At 48.1% G+C, this 25759-nt stretch overlaps 5 protein-coding genes across 5 annotated transcripts; 3 read left to right on the top strand and 2 right to left on the bottom strand.

The window, feature by feature from the left end:
- Positions 1–465: 465 nt before the first annotated feature.
- On the top strand, positions 466–3108 carry F5Y00DRAFT_262726 (uncharacterized protein; the record flags this gene model as incomplete). Its single annotated transcript, XM_048011428.1, has 1 exon — positions 466–3108. One exon carries the CDS (start codon positions 466–468, stop codon positions 3106–3108), a length of 2643 nt encoding a protein of 880 aa, XP_047864270.1.
- An 11773-nt stretch (positions 3109–14881) lies between these two features.
- F5Y00DRAFT_90327 (uncharacterized protein) lies at positions 14882–17675 on the top strand. The gene is made up of 5 exons (XM_048014325.1): positions 14882–16072; positions 16140–16496; positions 16545–16890; positions 16946–17186; positions 17279–17675. Exons 1-5 carry the CDS (start codon positions 15337–15339, stop codon positions 17606–17608), a joined length of 2010 nt encoding a protein of 669 aa, XP_047864269.1. The 5' UTR covers positions 14882–15336; the 3' UTR covers positions 17609–17675.
- Positions 17676–18417: 742 nt separating this feature from the next.
- On the bottom strand, positions 18418–20371 carry F5Y00DRAFT_238880 (acyl-CoA dehydrogenase family member 11). Its single transcript, XM_048008028.1, has 2 exons — positions 20003–20371; positions 18418–19888 (listed from the first exon to the last, which is right to left on the bottom strand). The coding sequence occupies exons 1-2, from the start codon at positions 20099–20101 to the stop codon at positions 18782–18784; spliced, it is 1206 nt and encodes a 401-aa protein (XP_047864268.1). The 5' UTR covers positions 20102–20371; the 3' UTR covers positions 18418–18781.
- Positions 20372–20580: 209 nt separating this feature from the next.
- F5Y00DRAFT_238879 (WD40 repeat-like protein) lies at positions 20581–23816 on the bottom strand. The gene is made up of 2 exons (XM_048008027.1): positions 23752–23816; positions 20581–23688 (listed from the first exon to the last, which is right to left on the bottom strand). Exons 1-2 carry the CDS (start codon positions 23766–23768, stop codon positions 20793–20795), a joined length of 2913 nt encoding a protein of 970 aa, XP_047864267.1. The 5' UTR covers positions 23769–23816; the 3' UTR covers positions 20581–20792.
- Positions 23817–24063: 247 nt separating this feature from the next.
- F5Y00DRAFT_238878 (P34-Arc-domain-containing protein) lies at positions 24064–25695 on the top strand. Its single transcript, XM_048008026.1, has 6 exons — positions 24064–24223; positions 24299–24540; positions 24600–25022; positions 25072–25172; positions 25226–25274; positions 25327–25695. Exons 1-6 carry the CDS (start codon positions 24162–24164, stop codon positions 25404–25406), a joined length of 957 nt encoding a protein of 318 aa, XP_047864266.1. The 5' UTR covers positions 24064–24161; the 3' UTR covers positions 25407–25695.
- Positions 25696–25759: the final 64 nt, after the last annotated feature.

Genomic DNA, 25759 nt, shown 5'->3' with positions numbered 1-25759 from the left:
TTGTACCTATGTATTGTAATGTATTCCGTACATGACGTACCTATCTAAGTACCTATGTACAATACTACGCTATAATAACGCACAGACCATTAAAATGATGGCACCTAATGATGAAATAGCAATAGCCGCGAGCAACAGCAATGCCCTTTCACCGCCTACCTAAACCGCCCCAAAGACTCCATAACAATTGATTTTGCCTAAGCTAATTGAACCTTGTCAGCCCTTAACTCGAAATCACCTGCTACATACGAGACTAGCTGCCTAAACGACGCGACGACTAGGAGATAACGCTCTCTCAACCGCTAAAAATAATTCTTACAAGCTCCATACCAAGTGTTTTTTCCGTCTTGTCGCGTATGTTTTTATATCCGTCAAGGGGGGGTTATGGTACATTCATCGTACATCGATGTATCAGCTAAATTCTCATCTACAGTTGTCCACTGACGACAATAGCAACAAGACGAGATGACTGCGGATATTGATACTAAGTGGAACGCGCGAAGAAGACACGCCATCCAATCTGTTTTCCAGACCGATGTGTCTCAGCCTACACCGTATTCTACTTCGTCGCTACGGTTCCCTGGCCAGAGCCAGAGTCGGAGTCGGAGTCAGACTTTTGGGGGCCCTTTGACCCAGACGCCCCAGAAAGCCACCGATTCCCAGTTCCTGCTGACTTCGCCCGAGGAGAAATCTCACGCCCAGCAGCAGACCCGCTTTGACCGGTCCTGGCACGTGGTTACGTCCCGCATTGCGCTCCCACCCTCCGTTACCGCCGAGGACTCATTCGGGGCCCTGCCGAACTCGCAGGATGCCGACGACGGCGCGTTCCGGGACGCACTCCGTGATATCTTAAATCCGACTGTGCGTCTCCCACTTGCCAATCGTACCGAGGATATTCTCGCTTGGCACACGCAGCAGGTTCGACACCATTTTGTAAGCCATGTCCTGCCGTTGTTGTCTGTCTGCGATGGCTACCCGGACCAGACACAGGTCCTGCTAGGTAGTATACGAACTTTAGAAGCTGCGAACAGGCAGTATCTATTCGGGTTGTCACTAATTCTTCGGGCTATGGAAGAAGAGCCTGCAGACCTTGCTCTCATGAAATTCCAACGTGATCTACATGCGATAGTTGGAAACTCAATGTCCAATGCCATGATAAATGCTCTAAGATCAACCCTTGGCCAACTAATGAAGACGCTACTTGGTGTAGGAGCGGTATCTCGTGCTCCGGGTCGGGGCAGGCAGGTGACTATAGACCCCGACAAGGTAGATAAGGCAAGAAAGGAGTTGCACCAGTTAGTAGAATCGCTATGCAACGTCGGCTTTGCCGGCGAAAAGTTTCAGATCCTCTTTGCTGAAATCCTTGACGGGACGATGATCGCCTATATTCGAGAGACCTTTGCGGGCGTATGGGGTCCCAATGACGGTTTGAAGACGGGAGGACGTCTTCCAGCCCGTATTAGAATGCAGCCACAGTGTATTAAGGAGCTTCTGGACTGGGTTGAGAATCAATATGCGAGATTGGCCGTGGAAGTCACCAGCCGACTCGGTAGCGGCATACAAATCAACTGGTCGGATGTAGAGAAATGGAAAGAGATTGCTGTCGGGCGGCTTGCTGCGCTTCGCATCGATGAGCTCTTCGATATTGTTATTAGCTGGCCAGATAGCGAAGGCGGGATCGATGATCTTCGCTACGCAATTACAACACCCCAACGACGATTGCAGCTCACAGACGCATTCTCATCTACCCTACAGAGACGCTTACTACACGCCGGACGCTCAACATTAGATATACTCCGAACGTATATTGCCATGATCCGGACATTTCACAAACTAGACCATTCGAGAGTACTTTTGGACCGAGTAGCTTACTCTCTGCAGCTATATCTATGTACTCGGGAAGATGCGGTCCGCATCATCGTTACGGGTCTGCTGGCTAATAAAGAAGAAGTCAACTCTGAGGCTCGCAATACGAAACTTGTCGAACTAGTAGAGCTACTACTACAAGATTCTGACCGATATCGCACTGAACGCCAAACCGAAGAATGGGATGACTTGGACTGGGCCCCTGCTCCGGTAGATGCGGGCTCCAATTACAGGAGACAGAAATCCGAGGATGTAATCGGCACGCTTATTGGCGCTCTTGGCTCACCGGAAGTGTTTATCAAAGAATTCCAAAGCATAATAGGCGAGCGGCTGCTATCTGAGCAGACAGGGTTCAAGCAAGAGGTAGGCGTGCTTGACTTACTCAAAAAGCGCTTCGGAGAGTCCTCGTTACAAGCCTGCGATGTGATGATCAAGGATATTCAAGACTCAGCACGACTTGATGGTGTCATCCACCGCGAAGCGGTCAACCACCCAAAAAATATGAGTCGAGATTGGACGATCCATGCACGGATCTTATCGCGGCTTTACTGGCCTGAGGTCGGCGAAGAGCGCTTCGTGTTACCTTCTAGCGTCACGGAAATGCAGAAAATGTACGAAACTATTTTCGAACACGTAAAGCCATCGCGTAAGATTAAGTGGCTTAATCATATCGGTCAAGCGACAGTGGAACTGGAGCTCGAAGACCGGTCAATTTTGGAAAAAGTTCATACGTACGAAGCAGCCGTCATCAACGCCTTCAGCGAGGAGAATTCTTCTAGCTGGACTTTTGACGATCTATGGATGAAGCTTGAGATGGACGAAGACCTTCTCACGGCAGCACTTAACTTCTGGGAAAAGAAGCAAGTGCTTCGTAGGCTGCCAGATAATACATACGTTGTCATCGAACGTCTTTCGGATGCTGAGCAGCCTTCATCACTCCAGGCGGCACACGTGTCAAACCCTGGTGCTGTTGATGTAGGACCAGCGACGCCCCGTAAGGCCAAGACCGGGATGAGCGAGAAGGAGAAGGAAAAGCGGCAAGTCTACTGGCAGTTCATCACAGGCATGCTGACGAACTCCAGCCCTGCCATGCCTCTCGGACAGATTTCCATGATGATGAAGATGATGATCGCGGATGGCTTTCCGTGGAGTAACGAGGAGCTGCAAGAATTCCTCGGGGAGAAAATAGCAGAGGGCGAGCTCGAAATTGTGGGGGGTAAATATAAGCTCATCAAAAAATGATATCGCGATCCCCGTTATATCAGCCGTGGCTTTTGCTTCAAATAGCCCGGTGGCTTTCCGCTGTATGCCAAATCTCAGCCATAGGTTTAGTTTGGACGGCTCGCTGGCGTCAGCGTATTTTGAAACATCCGTTAGCGGCGATCTTCGCGATTTCAATTGCAAGGGCGATTAGTTAGTACATTGTCTACTTCGCCTTGCTACAGTGCAATCTGTCATGGGGCACCAGATGGACGATCGGATGGGGCGTGCCTCGAATAAATATTGACGCCATCCCGTTACCCGCGTCGCCCGTCAGCTCGGCTAGTGTGCTCAGCAATGTACGTATCTCAACGATGTATCTAGATCAGGTACCTGCCTACCTTGGCGAGACCGAGGAAGCGTAGTTGCGAGATGCGTGCGTGGATAGGGCACGGAATACTGGCCGAAAAGGTAAATAAGAAACGACATTCGATGCCGGTGAGCGGCGGTCATATGAGTCGAACAACGACGACAACTAACTGGTCGTCGAGTAGCGAGCAGGGAGAGCAGACAGACAGGGGTATCTATGTATGTACATAGCTAGGTACCTACCTAGCACACATGGGACTCCACGAGCTTATCTCGGTAGGAGCAGGATACCTGCGCGAATCACGATAGGGGGGGCATGTGCGCAGGCTACTGTGCCGGCCGGCCGCCTTACGAGAAGTAGCTAGGCAGCTAGGTAGGTAGGTAACTGGGTAGGTAGGTAGAAGTAGACAGTGCGCCTCTTTTCGCGGGGCAATACGACTGTATGACAGAAGTGGTTGCGCCGCGTCTTACGTACGAGACATTTTCTATGTAGAGGAGAATAAAGTACTTCGCGTGTCTGTCCGGTAAGGAGAAAAGAAAAGGGATTTCTTTAGATACCTAGGCCCTAGAATCGAGAAAATTACCTACCTCGGTGCCTTTTCGAGATCTCTACCTACCTACATATCGGGCCGCGTGCGGTAAAGCGTGGAAGGAAATATTCCGCACAATAGTTGGAATACAATAGTTGTATTCATCCCTACCTTAATACGTATGTCATTCCTCGACGGTGAGTGGCCACTGGCCGTCCGCACGTGGCCGGGGCTCTTTTTTTTTTTTTCTCTCTTGGTTGGGTCAGATGTGTGTGTTATTCTCAGCAAGGGGTCCCTTTTCCTCTTTTCCCCCGCTCGACCATTATTTGCTCAGGTTCGGCTCGCGGCTTATATCCATATTCGGGTCGCAAGCCGCTCGTTGCTCGTTGCTTGTTGCTTGTTTTTTTTTTTTTTTCTATTTTGTCCGAACGTAGGTAGGTTAGGTAGGTACATATATACATGCCATACCTAGTATTTATTGCCTGCCGCGTGGGCGCGGGCTAATGATTAAGACGGGTTGGTTGGTCTCGCTTACTTGGGTGTTTGGGTGGCTTGCTTGCTTGCTTTGCTTGCTGACGGTCCAATACTTGTAGATATATACGCGAGTTGCATACGCCCGCCTACGTAGGTACATACGTAGAGGAAGGCGTTAGGTAGGTAGGTAGGTGCTTTAGTAGGTATGCTAGATGATATTGATTGCAGGAAGACCGAGCGAGCCTAGACCTACGTAGACGAGCTCGGTCGGGGGGTAGTACATATGTATGTAAGTGTGTGAGTAGCCGCTTACTTCTCTGTGCGACCCTTCTTGTTTACGTAGCTTGCTTATGGAGGTAAGATAGGTACAATACATGGAGCTTAGTTAGCTGCTGCTATAGCTATCTATCATAGTAGGTAATAGCAAGCAAGCAAGTAAGTAAGTAGACAAAGCTCACGCGAACAAACCGGTTTCGAAAACGTGGGCTTCGGTTCCTTCCCGCTCTTCTTCATGCACGGCAGTTCGTGCGACGCCTAGGCGTAAGTAATTAGTGTTAGGCTAGGTCTGGCTGGACTGGGCTGGGCTAGAGTAGATTAGAATGCCCGAGGGTGGAAGGGGGACGGGGACGGGGAGGAGGAGGCTAAAAGTGAAAGAAAGAAAGAAAGAAAAGGCTGACTTAGTGCGATGTGATAATGTGATGCGCTACGATCGGAAATGTGATGGGATCAATAAAGGCGATCCGCGTGTGCGTTGGTTGTCGATTATGGGGAAAGATACGATAAATTAACCCAGCACTTGGGGCTATTATATTGATTGACTGAATTGATTGACTGAATTAATTGACTGATATATAAGGTATATATATAAAGTCCTACATATGTAGGACTAAGGTACCTATCCGAAGACCTACTCGCGAGCCCTACCGGTCCGGCGTTGTCGAGACCCGCACGATCGATGTACCTACCTACTTTACCTCCTCACCGGATCGGAACCTGTTCCGTAGTCGCAACGGACCCGGACTCGGCCGAGTGTGGTAAGAGCGGGCGGGTACTTACTGCATACATACTTGGAGGCCTGTGGGACTAATGGCGCTGGATTAATTCGGCTGTTCATTTAACTATAGTAAATAGGGCCGGGTTGCGGTTCCGAACCGGCTCGGGTGTATGTACCTAATGTATTCGTATCAGTTGAGTTATATTCCGTAGGGCAAGAGAATAAAACCCGCTTACTGCTGAATCCGGGACCCCGTGTGGATAGGGCGGGTTCCTGGGATAACAGAAGGTCGACTTTCTTCATGTTGAAGGTTGAAGTAGTTAACTCCTTTCAAAAACCCCCGGTATTGTTCTCCTTTTTGAGGCTGCCCTCATTCTGTCGAGGCCCTTTCACATGTTTCAGCCCACCTAGCCTGTACACTAGGCAAATGCCCGCCCAGTCACTAAGGTAGATATGAGATTAAGATACATAAGAGAAGAAGGCATGGGTATTCGGACTTAATATAGGTGCCTAAGATATCCATCTTGTTGACTGGTACGACTTGCTGAGTTCAAATAATACATTAGAACGACCAGGTATCACGTGTCTTCAAGAGTATCACGGGGTGGTGTATAGAACTATAAATGACTAACTAGAGTTATACCATAGCTAGACCGTAGATAGTGACACTTTGTATACCATATTACACTTGCTCGGCCTTGACCACCTGGCTATGGATGGACGCCCTATCGAGGGTTTAGCAGCTTTTTTTTTTAAGTTATTGATAAGCATATAACTACTGTCAAATGTATACTATTTAGCCATTATAAGCAACCGGATATCTAGCAATGTTAAGCGTCGGCTTATAACGCTGATTTACGTTTGACTGTGGATGTTGAATGAATTAAAGGGGCATATTACCGTGGGATATGAGAAACAACGGCCCAGCTCCCTCATTTTATTCTTATTTGCTAGATGATGATATCAGGTACTGAATATATTAGCGAGAGACGCGTCGTGCTTACCCTATCGCTTACCGCTTACAATTTCCCAAGGTCTATATGGGCATTAGTGCCGCGATGAATTTAAAACGAGCAGAGTACCTAGTTTTCTAATATCTCCTCATAACTCACCAGTATAAATGAGTGAGTTACTTATATCGGCAGGCATTCATGGGAGACTTTCGATATATCTAGGTTGGCACATATTTAGATAGAAAAGATCAAGTCGTAGGTAGAGTATATTACTCTGAGACAATATCTCTCGCGTACTGGGTATAAAGTGTATTATGAGTATAAGTAAAGGGGCATGTATGAACAAACAGGCAACCTGTCACTTGCCAACAGGTTCAACTATCATCAGATACCCGATATAAATGTATCATACCATGTCTGCATGAGCCGTTATCAACGGCAGGATTATTCGTCGAAGGAACATTAGGTACGTTCAAGAAATCCATCTTCACCAGTATCTCCTATAGCGTGTAAGGGAGCCTCAGCCAGTCAAGTTGGCTTAAACAGCATATGCCCAAAGCCTCTCATTAAGTTGACGTACTTGAATTAGGAAGACGCGACGGGGATATGAAGATGTAAAGTGAAAGATCTATTACTATTTGGATCAGCTCTCATCCAGGGAAGGGTGAGTTTACTCAAGTATAAGCATTCAACATGTTAGGACAACTCCGACTAACTAGACTAGAAAGACAACCCAAGTTGATATGGCGTAAATAGAACACGAGTCTTGAGTATCACAGGAGTCTTGAATGTAGCAAGGTAAACATTATAAATTCATAAATAGTATTAGTTGAGTGTTACAATATATCTGATAGTTAATGCATTACGAAAGTCAAAGACGGCATCGTTATCTAAGGTCCGTGTTTCTCTGTGAGCTATGCCCGGCTTATGAGGAATTGATATGTTCAGGAACATACGTGTACATATATGATAACAAGTATCATATAGGTGTGAATGAGTTAAGATCGTGCCGATATATGATACGCCTTTCACTTAAAGTCTAGAGCGTGGATGCCTAGAATCCCATCATGGGGACGGATGGGTTTTGCGTTGCCACCTGTTTCTCACCTTGACTTAACGTTGACGCATACGAGGTTGATACGATACTGATCGCCGTAATGCTCGACTTACCACGTATTCAAAGGACACGTCCACTTCTTGTGAGTCACACTCGGATACTGTGTACTTAGATATAGTGGGTTAGTTAGGTGTGTCCTCGTGTCGAGTCGTTCGTGCCTTGGCGGTATTTCGAGAGGCTCTCAATGACCACGCCCACTAAAATTTGACAATTCTTATCCGAACGACAATCATCCTTGACTGTTAACATCTGTTAGCATTTATGCCTTCTGAAAACGACGCCACGTGCTCAATTGCGATAACTTCTAAAGAATCACCACATTGGGTGCTTCGGCTAACAAGTTTTCGATTGACACGCTGTTCCTCATAGCTGTCGGCCTCATAGTGCCGCGAGCCGGCAAGGTTTGCGCCGAGTATGAGGATAGATTTTGGAATATAACATTGAGAAATGCTGTGAATCGTGATAGCCACTAGAGCATTAGTACGACTCAGCCTCGAACTTATAGATTCTCATTCCTAAGAATGTCTCTCGAAACACCCCCACACGTAGGAACTGTAAGCACGGGTCGGGAGTTTTGGAGCCGGTGACGCCCGGCCTCGTTTAAGTGAGACCGGTGGCAAAATCACTACGATGTGAGCAGTGGCTAAAAATTCGGCTTCGAATTCTAAGATTGGTGGCTTTGAGACTTGAGGGCCGAGGCTTAAGTTAATGTTGGACGAGATTATGCCAAAGCTTCCCTTGAGTACGTCGTATAACGACGGGACGGCTGTAGGATCTGTTAAAAAGAAAGAAAGAAAGGGCAAAGGATGCAGTTGTGGGCCGCGTTACCTCTCCTAGGACGTCATTACGTGTAAACTTAAGACTGTAATACGGCTGCGCCGGTATGAGGTAGATGTAGGAACCTCGTGCGAACTCCACCATTTGGATATTTTCGTAAGCCGACCCTGTGATACGTATAATAGCGTCGTCACCGTATGCTTTGAACCAAATTTCAAAATATCCTGCGAACTTATTCGAAATCCCAAAACACGACCCTGTATGGCGTGCACCTATCCAAATACATCATATAAAATCGAGTCTGGTGGCTGAGATGTGAAAATAGTCGTTAATGGACTGCTTTTTTTTTTTTTTTTTGTCGGAGCCCCCGACTTGCCTTTCCCAATAAGCCATTTTTATGTCTTAGCCTGCTTTTCGAGAAATACAGAGCATTTTGTGATTTTGGGACAAGCCCTATATTCCGCGTTAACGTCAAAGTTGCATCTTGATTGGCAAGGGAGACAAGTTGAACTTGACAGGGTTAGGAACAGCATTGAAATGTCATCCCTAATATAAATCGTCCGTCAAGGGCGCTTGGCTGATACCGGCAACCTGGACCTATGTGTCTGATGTGAGAACAAGACTGGGAGGACTTGGCCGTTGGATAAACGTTATATTCTAATTTGAATGTGGTTGGTACCAGTTGATACTATACCACTGCGCCTTATTCTCGGGTCTGAAAAGCGAATGTGCTCTGCGGGATCCCCTCAATGTAAGCGACGAATGGCATTGCTGCAAATATGCATGAGGCGGCAACAACACATTCTGCTATACCTCGGAAGCGCTGGGGACCGTAGAGGCAAAGCATATACGAGAGGGGTTAGTGGATATGATAAAGGCCGAGTTAAGAACCAACCGATGCAACTCGGCTGTGTAGTTTCGACTCAACTTGCGCCATTGAGGCTAGAAAATGGTATGGGTTAACGCTGTAAGACGTTACAGAAGATACTAGTATGTAGATAAGTCTTAAGGCCACGGATTAGCAACTTGCTTTAAACGGTATAGGGAGGCTAGGTCGCGATGTTTCGGTAGGACTAGCCAGCTCTAGGATTAGTCTTGTCGCGCTGGGTTGGCGGCAAAAAAAAAAAAAAAAGGTCCAAATATTAAAAGCCAACAAGCGAGGTCTCGAATTGAATGCACGTTTCTATCATTCCGAAGTGGCGCCTGTAATAATAGATTTAGACAGTGTAGGATACCGAGCGCCGTTGGCATAAGCTTGGGACAGTGAGACAGAGCTCGGGAAGTCTAGCTAGGTATGTTTGGAATACCGAGAGGGCAAGGGCTCTTTTTGCCCTGGCGGCGGGTTTTGAGCGGAGACAGATATGCGGTGAAAAAGGCCAACTTCATCATATGACTCAAATTTGGTGGTAGGGAAGTTTGGCGCCGATTAACATAATAATAGGTAATAATAATATACCACCAGTGGCTTTGGTCAGGCACTGTCTCTGATCTAGAAGCTTGGTGGCGGTTGGGACGGAGCTAAGAATAAGAACTGTCTGTCCACTTTGACATGATTTGGGATCCAAGCCCGGCCAGCCATCTAGTAATAGAGTATGGGAGCATGGGGGCATGGGTAGTGGTAATAAGGTAAACCACAAAGCCCAGGAGCACGGATGGGAAAAGAATAGGCTGTGCTGTGATCCGGGCCGTATGGATTGGCCTTCCAAATCGTGAATTAAATAGCAGGCCTCGTTCTCGCCTCTCGCCAAATCCCATTTGCATGGGTAGGTTTGGCGATAGGCTTGAAATACCAAGAGAATAGATGGCGTTGAGGCATTGGCTCAATATTGATAGTAGGACGGGGCAAACGCCCGAAAATGTCCTCGAGGTCATATTCCAGCTGACCACGCATGGTTGAATCCGTTAATCCATGAATCCATGAATCCATGAACCCATGTTATACGTCCATGTTATATCCGACCATGTTCGCATCGAACGGGGACTTGGGGTCTTGGGCACTTAAGAACATACAGTAAGATGCCCTGCCCTTGCGATGTTGCAAGGCCGTAAAAGTTGCTTTAGTCGCTTTGCAAAATCGATGAGTAGAACCCTGGGTCGATCCTTTTTGCGAGGGAGCCAATCAAAGCACTTAAACTCTCCATTTACTACCAAGAACGACAAAGGGTCCTTTCGTACGGGTGGAGGCAGGGAGTGTTAATCGATTCCCTTAAGGAAAGGATCCCATACAAACTTTCCAAAGATACGGTGGGTACAGTTTCTAACATTACATAATGACAGGGTTTTGGCGGGGTGATTTCGTAATCGTTTAAAAGGTGAATGGTGCGTATAAGGATATTGTTAATTCGCAGATTCGGTGCGTTAGGTGATATGTACGATACCAATTCTGATAAACCGAAGTCTGATTTGAGATCATAGGAAAAGTACCTTGGTATCCTGACATTGCCTGCTTACCGGTTGACAATTTATAGTACGGCTTCCAATGAGTGATTTGAACAACATTTTAGCCTGCTTATAGTCAATATGCGCCTCGGGAATAAAAAAAAAAGAAAAAAGAAAAGGACTTCCCAAGCTAAAAGCCACACACGGTATTTTCGAGTGGTTTTTTTGTTCTGGTTGGTGAGAGGGTGGCTAGCATAAAGTTCTCATGGTGAAATATATGGATCACAATAACTGATTGTCGGCTGTCCCCCTCAAGGTTCAAACTAGATCTTTGTTGGTCCTAATCGCTTTACTGGGATCTGCAACATTTCCCTCTGTGGTACTGAGGAATTTGAGGAGGATATTTAATGGCTTTTTTTTTCTCTGTTTTTTCTCATCAAATTTGATCGCTCAACCATTGCAAGCAGAATTTCGTCTCGTAAGCTAGCAAATACATCATTCTTAGGTAGGTAGTCTTGGGTGGGACAGCATACCATCAAACTTGAGCCTATTAACAAGATTACGAGCGGCGCAATACCGACGAGGTTTTCGTAGCATGACTGCGTCATGATATCGAACGCACCACAAAATAGGTATACAAGTCAGCGTGATGTGATGATGCAGGCTAGGTTACCTGGGCGGTGTCTTGACGGATAGGCGGACTCGCAATTCCTTGTAACAGTCGCAGACAAGAACTTGGCTAACCTAGGCGGTATGAGAACAGGGTAATATAAGTCGGGCTATCAATCAAATGAGCCTGTTTTCGGAGTACAAGATAAGGGAAGAAGCGCCCCAACGCTTTATGGGGATCGCAGCATCGCTAGCCAAACTGCTACCAGTGGTCTATCTGCACGTAGTAATTCATAGTCGTTTTTTTAGGTCGCCGATATGGAGAACGTCGTTGACCTATTTAATGGCCTACGTAGTAAATGTTCCGTGGGGTAGCTCTAGGGTGGATAGTGGACGGCGGACCGATATGTGTGTGTCCGCAGAATCATCTATGCAGGCGTGTGATCTGCGTGGTTGGAGCTCGCACGGAACCGCGTTGAATACTCCGTAAAATAATAGTATGTCTTTCGGACTGATGCGGACCCCTCTTGAAACTGGTGCTGGTGATGATGATGTTACCACCTTCGAACGCTCTAGGTCCGAAAACCTATTTACTACTTCGCCGCACAGATCGAGCGCTGCTTGCTCATAGTCTCGTAGTTGTGTGGCGTCCTGTATCGTTGCGTGTAATGGTCCTATTCTCGTCATATATAGAACTTTCCTGGACCGTACTAGACTGGCACATATTTGCGACAGAAGGGTATGACTTGTAAGCATTAAATGCTTAGTGCGTGTTAGTCTATCTGCTCATAGACAAGGATGTAAGAGACGATAAATCAAGTCAAGACGTGCTTTGAGGCAAGACGGAAGGGAGCAAGGCTTCTTTTTACAAGTTGCGGTATTGGCGGCCAGGGCTACCTAAACCGGCATCCATGAAGGACCGGGATGATTCATTAGATCCCAGGTAAGATGGCCTATGTAATAGTAGGTAGCATCATTGTATCGTTACCCGACCACAAGATCACCTCCACGACCGGCTGATACCGTGACGGGCCGCTTGTTCTGTGCTGTATTTTTTTGGTTGGTTATAAGTGAAAATAGCATCCTAGCTGCAGCGAGGCGCTGGCTTGGGGGCTGTCTCTCGCGCTTGCTAGTACGGGGCAGGGCATGGGATGGGGGAGGGGAGATATGAGGGGTTCCATGACAATACGACGAAATATCTGTGATGAGTGATCAATGAAAAACAGCTTGGGCTTGGTCGGGGCGGTGATCCCATCATGTGGCTGGGGAACGAGTCAGTAGGGTACCACTTGTGTAAAAGGGTATGGACATCTTGAATATTGATTCGTTATTTTCAGGATTGTGATCATGTTAGAATGACTATTGGAATGACTTATTGAATTTAAGATGCGGAAGATTTCCAATTTTCCATGCTGCCATGGATGTTAGCGACTTAGAGCGATATTCGTCTTAAGTGCATGTATGCATGGTATGGACGATTATGGGCTAAGAGGTTCCGCTCTTCAGTCGGGTATTACCCAATAAGGAAAGAGACGCTATCCCAATAGCCGGAAGCTGGAACTCTGCTAACAAGTCCAAAAGTCCAACAGACTCAGGAACTTAAAAGTCAATCATAACTAATTTAAGATTTTTATGTAATTGAGTTTGCACTTGGCGTAGCTATGTTATACCTCAATCTGATCTTATATTCTGTCGTAATGACGGGTAGAAAAAAAGGGAGAGACAGGGTACTATTTATGATTGATATTGATAAGGCCTTATCGCATATTCTTATCTTACTCGCATTGCCTGTAACATGGTAACATGTGCACTCTTTGTATTCCGTACAAATACCTAAAATCACAATGTGAAACCAATTCTGAAATCTCCCTGTCAGAAAACCAAAGCAGCAATCATCCTAGCATCCCAGCATCCCAGCATTCCGCAGCCAACGACCGCAGTTCCGAGTCCCCGAATCAATGCAGCAGCAGAGGAACACAGTTGCACGCCAGTTGCACCAGTTACACAATCCCTACATATATGGGTACTGCAACACGTCGACTGTTCCTACATAGCATTTAATTCCAAACACCTAGCCTCTACATAGAGCATTTATTTTCCTGACGGATGAACTCACCCGTCAGCATCTGAGTCTGCTTGGAGCAAGCCAAGCCAAGCCAGTCCAGACTGGCCCGGAGTCTGCGTTGGATCGGGTTTTCCTCCGAGCTTGGACCTTAGAACTTGGGCGTGGTAGCTTGTCTCCTAAGCCGCCTCTCCGCGAATAACGTGGTCAAAGTCCGACGGCATTTCTTATCCTTTATGATATCTCTTTGCTGCTGGTTTTGCCATCTGCGATAATGAATCCTTCGGTCCATAGTACCAATTTACGAATTACAAATAATATCATGCCAACCAAGTAACCTGGCTGGGTTAGTCCAAGGGTACATGGGTACGTATGAATAAATGAAATTTTCTGGAGAGCCGTGCCATGGACAAAAAAACCACCTGTGTGGACAATGGAAATCCCTTGGATAACGCAAACTACCTAAAACTTGCAACTCACGCACGTTAGCTTATGTTACTACGTATGTAGGATGTAGGTAGGCAAGGTAGGCAGGGTAGGCCTACCTGACAGCCCTGGCTACCTAGGTAGGTAGTAAGTAACCTTGAAGGTAGGTGGTCATGGATGTAAGGTGGATTTATGTGTACGCTTGTAAGTACCTAACCTACCCACCTTCGTCCTCTATTGGATCCATGAGGTCAAACTGGAACTGGTTGCATGTATGAAGATACATACACTACCTAACCAGCTAACTTCCACCTACCTTACATATTACATATTACATACTACCTATGTAGGTAGGTAGGTAGGTAGGTACATACATACATACAGTGCACTATGGGCTGTACCTATCGTTGTAAAGTATTGCTATATTGCTGTATTGTGCATTGCTTGTATCTGTATCTGTATCTCTGTATGGTAAGAGCGTGCGTATTTGCTGCATCGCACTTACTACCATTTCTTAATTTGAGCACAGTCAGTCTTCTGCCAGCCTTCTTTTTGTCTTTTTTGTCTCCCTCCTACCTTCCTACTTATCCATCCTTCCCTCTTCCCTTCGTTGTTTTTTTCCCCGACCTACCTTCCCCTGGAGATAGACCCAAAAGTACATCCAGGTAGGCCCATGAACGCATCGGATCGGATGTTGGCTCTTAGCTCTTTACATCTAAATAAAACCCCTCCATATCTCAATCTCCGTCTTTAAACCACCTCTCGCCGTATCGGGCGACCTATCTTTCTCACCACCTCCCTACCTAACTATATCCTATTATCAAATTGCCGTCAATACCTAGGATCGAATATTCTCCATATCCGCCCTCCTAAGTATTTCGATATTTAAGCATTGTCAAAGGCAAGCGTTTGCAAGTCAATTACTTATTACACAGCACTCAGCCTGGTTAGTTAGCGTTTGGGGGGAAGACGTAAGTCTTCATAGGTAGCAGATCACAAAGACCCGAAAATCTGAAGACCTGACACACGTTCAACTTGTCTGTCACTTGGCAACAGTGTTATTTTTGTTTACCGACCACGACTCAGGTATAACCACGACTCAGGTAGATAATCGAACGGACCGAGAAAACAAACTCGTCGCAGGCACGATATCCCGCACCATATTTTCTACTTTTCACATTCACAAAATCCGTCCGTCCTTGTCTATGCCGTCATCGCCGTCTCCCCACGCACCTTGCGAGAAGTGTCAAGCAGGCGGGATCTTCTGGTTGGCACAGTATTAGTCCTTTTGGGACGGTGTGGAAAAGAAAAGAAAATACTTCAATATCGTCGGCTGTTCCAACTGTGCCCGACTTTAACCCCTGGTGATCTTACTTATATCCGCATCCCGAGGCGATCAACCCTGGTTATCTATTTCACCGACCCCTCCGTCTATCGTCCGGTTCTCATCCGTCCCACTCTCTCCACCAAAGAACATCAAGGCAACCACACGTCTGCAATCCTAAGGATATAGGAACGGGAGTGCAGGAGTGACGGTCTCTTAAACTAAGGCCGCCACTCTCCTAAAGAAAAGGATTAGCATGGACCCTTCGACAATGGATTACATGATGCACCCCCAGGAGCATTCTAATCCGTCATCGTCGTCGGCAAGCGTTGATCACGCAGCTCGCTCTGCATGCCCGGCCTTACGGGCTGCTGCTGCTGCTGAGCACAACCAACAACATCCACCACCGATGTTCCCGTCTCGACCTAATTACTACTTGGACCCGGTGCACAACAACCCTCACTTTTGGCAAACCTTGCCCCCACCGCATGCCCGATGGAACACTGATCCTCTCTACCATCCTTCTCCGCCTATTTTACCAATGGCTACTGGCCAAATGAACCAGCCGCCTTATCAATCAAACGGGCCCAGCTTATACAACCCACACGGTAACCCACCTCAATTCCGTTACCGGGCGCCGATGGTCAGCCTGCAGCGGATTGGAGGCACTGCTCCTATTCAGCATAGTCAGGGAGGTTTCTCAGGTTCTAATCAAGGTCAACAACCTCAGGCTGGAATTGCGGGTGAAACAGGACACAGTGCCTCAGTGCATGGTTCGAGGACAACCTTACCATCCCTCACCTCTATGCCTCCTACAACTGCGGGCCAAAACTTGCAAACAACATTTCCCCAAACTTCGCACCCCGCTCAGCAGTCAAGCCAGCACAATCCACATTTTACTCGGCATACTAGTATGCCATCACCTTTTACGACTTCCGATGCAAATGCTCCTTCTGGTGGACAGACTGACTACGGATCCTCCTCTAACTCAGGTACGCTACTAATATTTATAACATTTGCTTCTATATTAAGAGTATTCTAACCACGATTCTATCGCAGCCTCATCTTCGCCTAATCACCGAGCACCTGGTGGTCCTCAAACCGGCGACATGTCAAACGAGACAGCAAGCTCCGAGCCGCGCCGCGCCAGTGCGACCCGAAACAGACGGACTATTCCGCGGCTACCATCTGAGTCGGGCTGGTCTAGTGACGACGACTCCGAACCTGACGCGGCTACGTTTTCGTTTTTAGAAGCTGCCGTTGGCAATGCACCCAACTTAGACAACGCATCCGATGATCGTCTGAGAGCACACCAGCTTATTAGGGGGGCCATGTCAAGTAAGAGAGTTGCCTCTAAGAAGGCAATCACTTCACTCGAGAGTGTGACAATTTCAAATTTGCCGGAAAATGAGAGGAGTGAGTTAATATTGAAGCTGTTAAGAAAGTTTAGCTAATGGTACTTAGCCTGCGTGATATGCTATAACGACTATGGAGCAGAGACTCCCGAAGGCATCTGTGAAAACCCGTTGCGGCTGCCAAAGTGTAAGCACGTCTTTGGAGATCATTGCATCAAGAAGTGGTTTGAAGAATCGGACAGCTGCCCCTACTGTAGAGATAAAGTCCCATCGGAGCCTCAACATCGAAACTCGGTGAATGCGCATAGCGTCTATCGATTCTTACGCCAGCACCACCAGGCGGCGATGCAGATGCAGCAAATGCGGAGCGCCCGAGAGCACGAACGTAGCGAGCCGGATGCGCCCGGACGACCTGCTGACAATACGCTGGGCGGTTTAGCAGCTTTGACTTCAAGGTATTTATACTTTGCTATGATATTACAACCAGCCCTGTGCTAATACCCGGTATAGTCCATTCTCAGACTTCGAGTATACTGCATTAAGTGGTGCTTCAGCTAGAAGACAAGATAATCCGCCGATGTATAATTCTCGAACACCAGCTTGGCATGGCAATTTCGGGGATCGTCACTCTCCGCTTCCGTTTGGCGAGGCTGGCGACGGCAGACGTAGAGTGCGTCCTCGCCATGGAAGCTTGAGAGGATTCCCCTCTGGACGGCCGCATTTCTCATCAAATGGTGCAGCCGCAGCTCAGGTTCGTTCCCCAAAGTACTCCTATAATCCTTAGCTTGCATTCCTCGAAGCCTTCGGGAGGAAATAAAATTTACTAACAATTCGCTGCAGCAGTACCCCTGGCTGAGCAGACCGAGTGCGACCCATTTACACACTCGCCAGCACTCTGCATCCTCGTCGAACGCTACTGCTCGGCCGACATTTGATGCTCATGTTTCTTCTTTCCAGTTCCCGACACAAATGGGAGGGGCACCGCCTGAGCCGTACCTGAATCCGTTAATTGTCGCAGGTTCTGGCAGCAATGGGGAGGATTATACTACACTACCCCATATGCGCTCACAGCATGCCTCGCCGATGTCCCCGACATATGCAGGTCCGGAAGTCTACATGACTAACGCTGACGAGCCTATTTACGGAGGGGCTATGTCCCACCAGCAGTCATAGGGACACGCGATGGGAAACCCGGACATAAATTATCTTCGTGGATTACAACGTACCTCTTACCGTCACAGAAACCCGACGTCAATACCTCTACGTATGACGCGGGAAACAGAGGATTTTCAATATCTACCGCAACGTCATAGACTGGGACGAATTGTGCGTTCCGATAACAGGCGATAGGGGGGAGCAACAATATGGCGCCTCTGAGCTGTTATTTCTTTTTTCATTCGTGCATGCGACGTCTTATGGAGCAGGTAATCCACATAGAGATCTGCATCGATTTTCTTTAGTTTCCGCATACGGTATCTCGATGGTTTGGCACGATTCGCAGGCTGATTTGAGGATTTCGCGAGTGCGGTTATTCTACTGACACTTCTTCTACTCAACTCCGAAGACATATTTTGCTAGGCGTTAGGGGGGAGAGGGGGGGTTAGGTCTTAGGGGCCGGATAGGGCGGCTATAAGTTTTACGCACGATACGCAGATCAGGTTCACCATGATATTTTCTTCCCATTCAGCACGGACGGCTTAGGTTTTAGTCGGGCGCCGGAAATGACGACAGGCATGAAATTCACTTCTAGGAGACGGTTATTAGACTGGGAAGTCTCCTCCCCCGAAACAAAAACTTGATAGGGATTTCAATTCGGCCTCAAGGCGATATGGTTTCTTCATGAATGCATATATTTGACCTCCCGTCCTGAAACAGATTTGCGGTGAAGGGTTAACCATACTCATTAATTCAGATAGCCAAATAGGCTCTAATTGAGCGTCGTGCTTTGATAACTTGCCATGTTTTGATGTGCTTACCTACCTATGTATCTATGCAATGACTTGTTGCTATATTGAAAAAGAAATCTTTGAAAGGGGTATATAAACTTTAACTAACTTATGAGCTTATGGGAGTTTGATTAGATCTCAAAAGTGCTACTTAAAGCTGTGGCTTCATAATATAACTAAGGACTCATTGAAAATAAATCCAAATATGTTGACATGAGATGAATGATGAATTTATGATCGTAGCTCATATTCCGGCCCAAGTAATCTCACCGCTATTTAGAGGTTTCTAACAAGATGTGAAGCTTCCTACATCCATCTAGCTAAATGCTTCTTCACTCTAGATTATATCTAAGGCTTAGCAACACAACGAGAGAGGCAAAAATAAAGGTTCATCATAACATCATAACTTGGCACCACTACCAGACGTAGCCTTCCGCCTCTCCTTCTCTTTCCTCACCAGCTCCCACGCGAACTCGCCGAGCGGCCGCACAGCAGCAGCGTGTCGACGCGCGTCGGCACTGCTAGCCTGACGCGTGGCAACGCGCGCCGCGATGCCCTGGCAGATGGCCGCGAGCCGGAACACGCTGAACGCGCAGGCCCACGCTACCTCGTCGGGTCGCGGGTCCCAGCCCGCGGCCGCCGCGTACCAGGATAACACCGCAGCGGGCGTGGGCAGGCCGGGCGTGGCGCCGGGGAGAAATCCGGCGTTGGTTATGGCTGCTATAGCCTCGGTCTGGCTCGGAACACTACCGTCTTTCGAAGACGACGACGGTGACGACGACGGGGCGAAAGACGGCGATTGCGATAGGGAAACGAGGTAAAACGGATTGAGCAGGTTCGCCAGGTCCGACAGCGGGTGTCCGATCGTGCTCATCTCCCAGTCCAGAATGCCCGCCACGCGCGGCTCCTCGGGCGCAAACACCACGTTGTCGATCTTATAGTCGCCGTGCACAAGCGTAGCGCGGTCGCGCGGCCGCAGCGCCTCGTCGTCAAAAAACGCCACTAGGTCGTCCATGTGCGGGATCGCGCCCACGGGCGCCTGGGTATCGACGTCCCTGGTGCTCGCCTGGACGTCGCAGATGTGCTTCCACGTCGCGAGCTGGCGCGCGTAGAACCCGCCCTTCTTGCCGAAGGTGGCTAGCCCCACGGCGTCCGGGTCGACGCTGTGCAGAGCGGCTAGGCTCTCGACTGCGGCGCGCCAGAGGGCCTCGCGCTCGGCGGGGGTTTGGGCGTGTGGTTGGGGCATGGAGGGGTCGTGGATGATGCGGCCGTGGACGAAGGACATGATGTAGAAGGGGGTGCCGAGGACGGTTGGGTCTTGGCAGAGGGCGTATGCGCGGGGGACGGGGACGGGGGTGTTTTGGAGGGCGGCGATGACGCGGTGCTCGCGCTCGACTTTGTGGGCGGCCTGGGAGAGGAGTTTGCCGGCGGGTTTTTTGCGCAGGACGTAGCGGGTTTTGTCGGGGGAGGTGAGTTGGTAGGTTGGGTTGGATTGGCCGAAGCCGAACTGGGAGTTGGTTGTTGTTATTAGTTGAATGATCTATTAAACTGGGTGATACCTACGAAGTATGCGTATAACTTCACTGCTGTGCTGAGATGGGATTGTCTAAGGCGAACGAACCTGCTTCACGTCTAGCGGCAGCTTGATCTCGGGTACATTCTGAGCAATGTAGCGTTCCAACGCGGCCGTATCGATCGGATGTCTTACTTGGCCCGCCATGGTCGAGGTATATCGAGCTTTTAATTGCGCTCCTAGGTAGCTAACAACACGAAGCTGACGAAAAGGAAAGGGAAGGGAGATTGCTGGGTGCTGTCCTGTCTAACTACCCAATTGCCGTGGTAAGAGCAAAAAAGCAAGAATAAACTCTTAATTACAAGAAACAAAAACCCATCACATCTCGTCGGTAAGCAAAAGTAAATAAGATTAGGTACCTAGGTAGATAGGTAGATAATCGGTAAATTACCAATCGGTGACGGAAGACGCTGAGGCTCGCCCAAAGCAAAAACGAGGAATCGACGTCGCAGGAAGATGCCGAGGTAAGCTACGAACCCGGCAGGCGGTAACGGGACAGCTCCACTTAAAACTCTCCCATCCTGCCATCCTATTGCTGAGCTCTTGCGGGGGAGGGGTAGCTAAGTAGCACAAGAAGCTCTAGTCTCCTGCCAAGACAACCCTCGGCCGAGCTAGCGTATGCGGGAGAGTTCGAAAGGGGTGATATCATTGGTTCGGACTGCCAAGTTGGCACGCGGTATAAATTGATAAATTGAAAGTAGCAATGTGTATAAATTTGTATATACATGACATCTTAGGTCTGCAGAGTACTTAAGTCTACTTAAATCGGATAACAAGGTTTAGTGCTTTCTATTTTTATAAAATAGGAGGTAGGTACCTAATGTATCGTCCAATTCTATCACGATACATGTACGAAAGCCCGCTTCTTAACGTTCTGGGCTCCGGTACCGTCGTCCCAATTCTCGTCCACATAGTCTTTAATTCCCTTATCCTGGATCTGCATCCCCGCTATCTTGAGCGCCGCTATGTTGTAGCCCATCTCGTCCTTTTGCCTCTGGAGAGCTTTCCGCAGGTTTGACCTTATACCGTCCAGCATGACACGCATAGTCCTGCTGGCTACTATTTGGCGATGATGTGTCTTCAACATGAAGAACAATATCCTACACGTCAGAGGAATATTCATCGACCTCATAGCGAAGAGGTTAAGGAAAGTGAAAAGTATAGGGACTGAAGCGAACGGAAGAACGAGGAGCGCATCGTTCAGTGCGGATGCTGCTGGCCTCTGAAGGACCTTCATAACGTATTCTTCAGCACTAATTCCGCCATGGGCCATGAACATCGGGTCGCGCTGCGGCGGCGCAATATTCGGGTTTGACACTTTGGCCTCTTCCCATTCCCGCATGACGTGCAGATCAGCCATGCCGAGCTCTAATGCCTCTGCGATTCTTTCGCCATGATTTAGCGTCTCTGATGTTTGCTTTGTCGCAGCTCCAATTTCTCCGTTATCCTCGTCCGCATCTACATCTTGCTCTAGGGATTTCGTTAATGTGCTCTCATATAACTCCTCAATCTCCTTTTCCCTCTCTTCCTCGAGGAATATCTGCTCATCTGTTTCTTCCCATATTCGAATGCTCTTGTCGTGGCTGGCACTAACGATGAAGGGAGGTTCACTGCTTTGGCTAATCGCCAGAGCCCATATTTCTCCGTGGTGACCATCGAGCCGCTGTATTTGCTCAAACTTATCGCCATCCCAGTATTTTATCGTTCGGTCTTTACTAGCGCTAAAGAAGTGGTGACCATTGCCTTCGCGGTTGTTCGGTAGAAATTTGACTTGGAGAATACTGTCCTGGTGTCCCAATAATGCTTTGTGGCAATCGCCGAAGTCAAGACCCCATATCCTTATATTCTTATCCGCCGAACATGTAACAATCAGCTTGCTGTCGTATGAGATATCCATATCCAGGACCGGCAGCTTGTGCCCGTAGAGATTGAGATATAGTTTGAGGGAGTCTACGAAGAACACCTTCACCGTGCTATCCAGTAGAGCAACAGCCAGGAGCCTCGCATCTGGCGAAAACTTAAGGCTGAGGATATCATCCGAAACCTTTAATGTTCGCGAATGTGATAACTTCAAACGTGATGTAGTCCGAGTCGTTCCCAGGACTTCCTCTTGCACCACCTGGACCTTCCAGAACTTGGCCGACTTGTCCGCACTTCCAGATACGATTGACCTACCGTCCGGATGAACCTGTAAGGACCAAATCGCGCCTTCGTGTGCAGTAACGCTATCTAGCAAAGTACCCGTAGCCACTTCGAATAATTCAATATCGCCGCTTTTCGTACCAATAACGACAAGCTTGTCTCCGGGTAAGAAGGCACAACATAGAGCATACCCGCACTCTAAAGTTTTGCCACATTTCTGCGTTAGCATCGACCAGATCTTGAGGCCTCCGTTGGACGCCGAAGCGAGCCATTTGTCGTCGGAGCTAAGAGCTAACGATCGTATATCCGCTCGGTGGCCAGGAATCTCAATGGATAAAGCTCTCTCGTAATCGGGCATGTCTTCCTGCTTTGACTTTTTACTCTTCTCTTTTAGAGGCATATTGAACATTTCTAGCTGGTTATTCGTTGTCCCGACTAGCAATTGGAGTTTCTTCTTGCCGTGAATATCAGCCCAATCGACAGATCTCACTTTTCCACCCGTCCGAATGATAAGGTGCTGAGCAAAAGCATCATTAATGTCGGCACTGCTGATATCCTCGTCCTGGTCATCCTCATCGTCTGGTTGGACATCACCGTTCGTACCGCTTCCCTTCTTCTGCGCAAGCTTCTCCCTTCTTCTCTTCTTTTTTCTTGCTAGGCTCTTCTTAATCTCGGCTTCGGTACGTATCCTCCATATCTCGACAGATTTCTCCGAGCCGTGTACGGCGAAGTAGTCCCGGCGGGGGTGGAACACGACCTCGGTAGCTTTATCTTTTCCATGTCGAAATAAGGTCCCTCGATCTCGCAGATATTGTGTATTGGCAGGAATATCGACTTGCTGTCTCGACGCGGCGAGTAAAGTGGCGTCGAGAGCCCAGACTTTCAGTTCACCGGAATTGCCAGCAGTTATGCATCCGCTATAGTCTGGAGAAAGCCCCAATGCCCAGCACTCGCCATTAGTTTGCGCTATGTGTGTTTCAATGCAGTGCCTTGACCCCAAATCCCAGAGCTTAATCAGCGCATCTTTTCCGGTAGTAAGCAGGAAGCCTTCGGACGACGAGTCGCCTGCGCCATCAAGAACCATGGCCTCAGAATCTTCTCCTTCTTGCACTTCCTCTTGCGGTTCCACAAACTGCAGTCCCGTTATCTGGTCCTTATGTCCTCGCAGCTTAAACTGGCCGACCTCTGCTACCAGATCCCAGATAATAACATTGGTGTCTTTCGAACCGCTCGCAAGTCGGACGCCGGATCGATCGAACGATAGGACTGTTATGGCCGAACGATGTCCGTTGAAGGTGATGAAGGGACTCGGGTCTTTGCTCCGCCATAGTCGGATACTACCATCCTCGTAGCCGGCAGCGAACAGGTCTTCGTTAACCTGACTCTGGGCAATGGCAGTCACCTGGGCGGAGCATTTCTCGTCCCTCCATCGCTCAACAATATCCCCTGTCTTAATGTCCCAGCATAGGAGCTCTTCGTTCGCCGCGACAAGCGCTTGGCCAGCACCGGTACTGGAGCGGTTCTGCTGGGTCCAAAGGATATTCGATGTACTAGAAGTTACAACGCCGAACGACTTTGAATACTCATACTTTCTATTGTAGGATTTTTATTAGCGCGAAATATATGCGACCACGCATCAATGGCTTGGTACTCACAAGTATGACTTGACCATGGTTGCGACGGGATTGGAGTTTGGAAGTTTTTAACTTCTGTTCTAGAAATTCAATCAATTCAATCGCGGTAACTTTTTTTCTTCGGAGACGCGCGATAAGAATCTCTTATCGGGACTTCTTTTTTTCGATAAGAAGATGGATAGCGATAAGGGAAAATGACATGTAGGTACATGTGTATTGTACAGTCCTCGCTTTACTACGTAATCGCGTAACTGCATAGGTACTGAGCCCCACCAAGGCAGCATTGAATCTCATTGAATCTCATTGAACCTTAGGTAACCTTAGGTAGTTGGACCTTTCCATACCTCATTCAGCTCCACGTCCCCGATTCATAATTCATACCGCACAAACGTTGTCAGGAAGCAAGCAGAAGAAGTCAATCTCTAGCCATCATGCTGCTTCTAGACTACCAAAACGTATTAATAGAGTCCATACTCAAAGAAAGACTATTTGGGTAAGTTTAAGAACCAAGTTTATTTATTATTTATTATGTTTCGCCCCTAATCTAACCATATGATAATGCACTTAGAGCTCCTCCCGCCTCTATCGACCAGACCGTTTCCGACTTCGATGGCGTAATCTTCCACATCTCAACCCCCGAGACCAAGACTAAGATATTGGTCTCCATTCAAATCCGATGCTTTAGAGATCTTGTCAAGTACGGCGCCGAGCAGGTGCTCCAGCGCGAGTATGGCCCCTATGTCGTAGCACCCGAGACCGGCTACGATTTCTCGGTCCAGGTCGACTTAGAAAGCCTACCGGAAGAAAAGGGTAATTCCATAATTCAATATAGTCTTGCCTGATTTGAGTCATGCTGACGGGCTTTACAGAGGCACGAGAGGAGTTGGTCAGCAAGATCTCCTTATTAAAGCGGAACGCTATGGCTGCCCCGTTCGAGCATGCCTACGCCGAGCACTACAAGTTGAAGGAGGATGCTTCGAAGTACACGTCGGAAGAGGCACCTCAAGGCGTTCGAGAAGGCGGTGAGGTTATGGCAATCCACTACCGTGACGAGGAAGCCATCTACGTTAAGGCGAGCCACGACCGTGTAACTGTTATCTTCAGCACCATCTTCCGCGAGGAGACAGACAGGGTATTTGGGAAGGTTTTTATTCAAGAATTCGTCGACGCCCGAAGGAGAGCCATTCAAAATGCGCCCCAAGTCCTGTTTAGGAATGATCCGCCCCTAGAATTGCAAGGGGTTCCTGGCGTGCAGGCAACTGAAGGTAACGAGGTTGGATATGTCACATTTGGTATGTTCCACATTACGTGCCCTTTGAATTTCCCTCCTAACCTCGATAGTTTTATTCCCACGACACTTGACACCCCAGCGCATGCCCGATGTCATCTCCCACATCCAGACCTTCCGAGATTATTTCCATTATCACATCAAAGCCTCCAAGGTATGTGGATACTGGTCCTAACAACTCGTGGGATATTCTAACGAAATGACTAGGCATACATTCACTCTCGTATGAGAAGGCGAACAGCGGACTTCCTGCAAGGTACGATCGTATCCGTCATTATAAGAGGTTCATATACTAACCGCCGGCACAGTGCTCCGAAGAGCCCGACCCGAGAACGAAGAAAAGGAGAGGAAGACAGCAAGTGGAAGAACATTCAAGGTTCAGGCTTAGAGAAATTGTCTAGAATAGGATTTCATAGGGCATGGCGATGACACGTGAGCCCATATCCTTATGTACGCGACGCTGACGAACAATACCATGATCAATTGACAAGTCGATGATATACCCATCTGTGCTTGTGTATCATGTCCGATTCTACGATTTGGAGGTCAATAGATATAAGACAGCGACAATGACGAGCTTTAAAGCGATCTTCTATTTAGGGTGGTTACTAGGTTGTAAGTATGTCGAGCTCTATCGGCCTGATAGAAAGATGAATATATGTCCACCGTTTCCTTTATTTTCGACATGAGATACGACTACGAGATACAAGATTGTAAAAGTAAAAGTAAAGTGGAGATTAT

Source organism: Daldinia vernicosa (assembly GCF_022497035.1).
Source record: "Daldinia vernicosa strain CBS 139.73 unplaced genomic scaffold F5Y00scaffold_27, whole genome shotgun sequence".
In the NCBI taxonomy this organism is placed as follows: Eukaryota; Fungi; Ascomycota; class Sordariomycetes; order Xylariales; family Hypoxylaceae; genus Daldinia; species Daldinia vernicosa.
Note: the sequence above shows the minus strand (reverse complement) of the source record. Positions and strands in the feature narration are given on the sequence as shown.

Coding starts and splice junctions, on each gene's coding strand:
- F5Y00DRAFT_90327 (XM_048014325.1), top strand. CDS start 15,337: ATGGACCCTTCGACAATGGATTACATGATGCACCCCCAGGAGCATTCT. Junction 16,497..16,544: donor TTTGCCGGAAAATGAGAGGA/GTGAGTTAATAT, acceptor AATGGTACTTAG/CCTGCGTGATATGCTATAAC. Junction 17,187..17,278: donor ATGGTGCAGCCGCAGCTCAG/GTTCGTTCCCCA, acceptor TCGCTGCAGCAG/TACCCCTGGCTGAGCAGACC.
- F5Y00DRAFT_238880 (XM_048008028.1), bottom strand. CDS start 20,101: ATGGCGGGCCAAGTAAGACATCCGATCGATACGGCCGCGTTGGAACGC. Junction 19,889..20,002: donor TGCCGCTAGACGTGAAGCAG/GTTCGTTCGCCT, acceptor ACCAACTCCCAG/TTCGGCTTCGGCCAATCCAA.
- F5Y00DRAFT_238878 (XM_048008026.1), top strand. CDS start 24,162: ATGCTGCTTCTAGACTACCAAAACGTATTAATAGAGTCCATACTCAAA. Junction 25,173..25,225: donor ATCACATCAAAGCCTCCAAG/GTATGTGGATAC, acceptor CGAAATGACTAG/GCATACATTCACTCTCGTAT. Junction 25,275..25,326: donor AACAGCGGACTTCCTGCAAG/GTACGATCGTAT, acceptor CCGCCGGCACAG/TGCTCCGAAGAGCCCGACCC.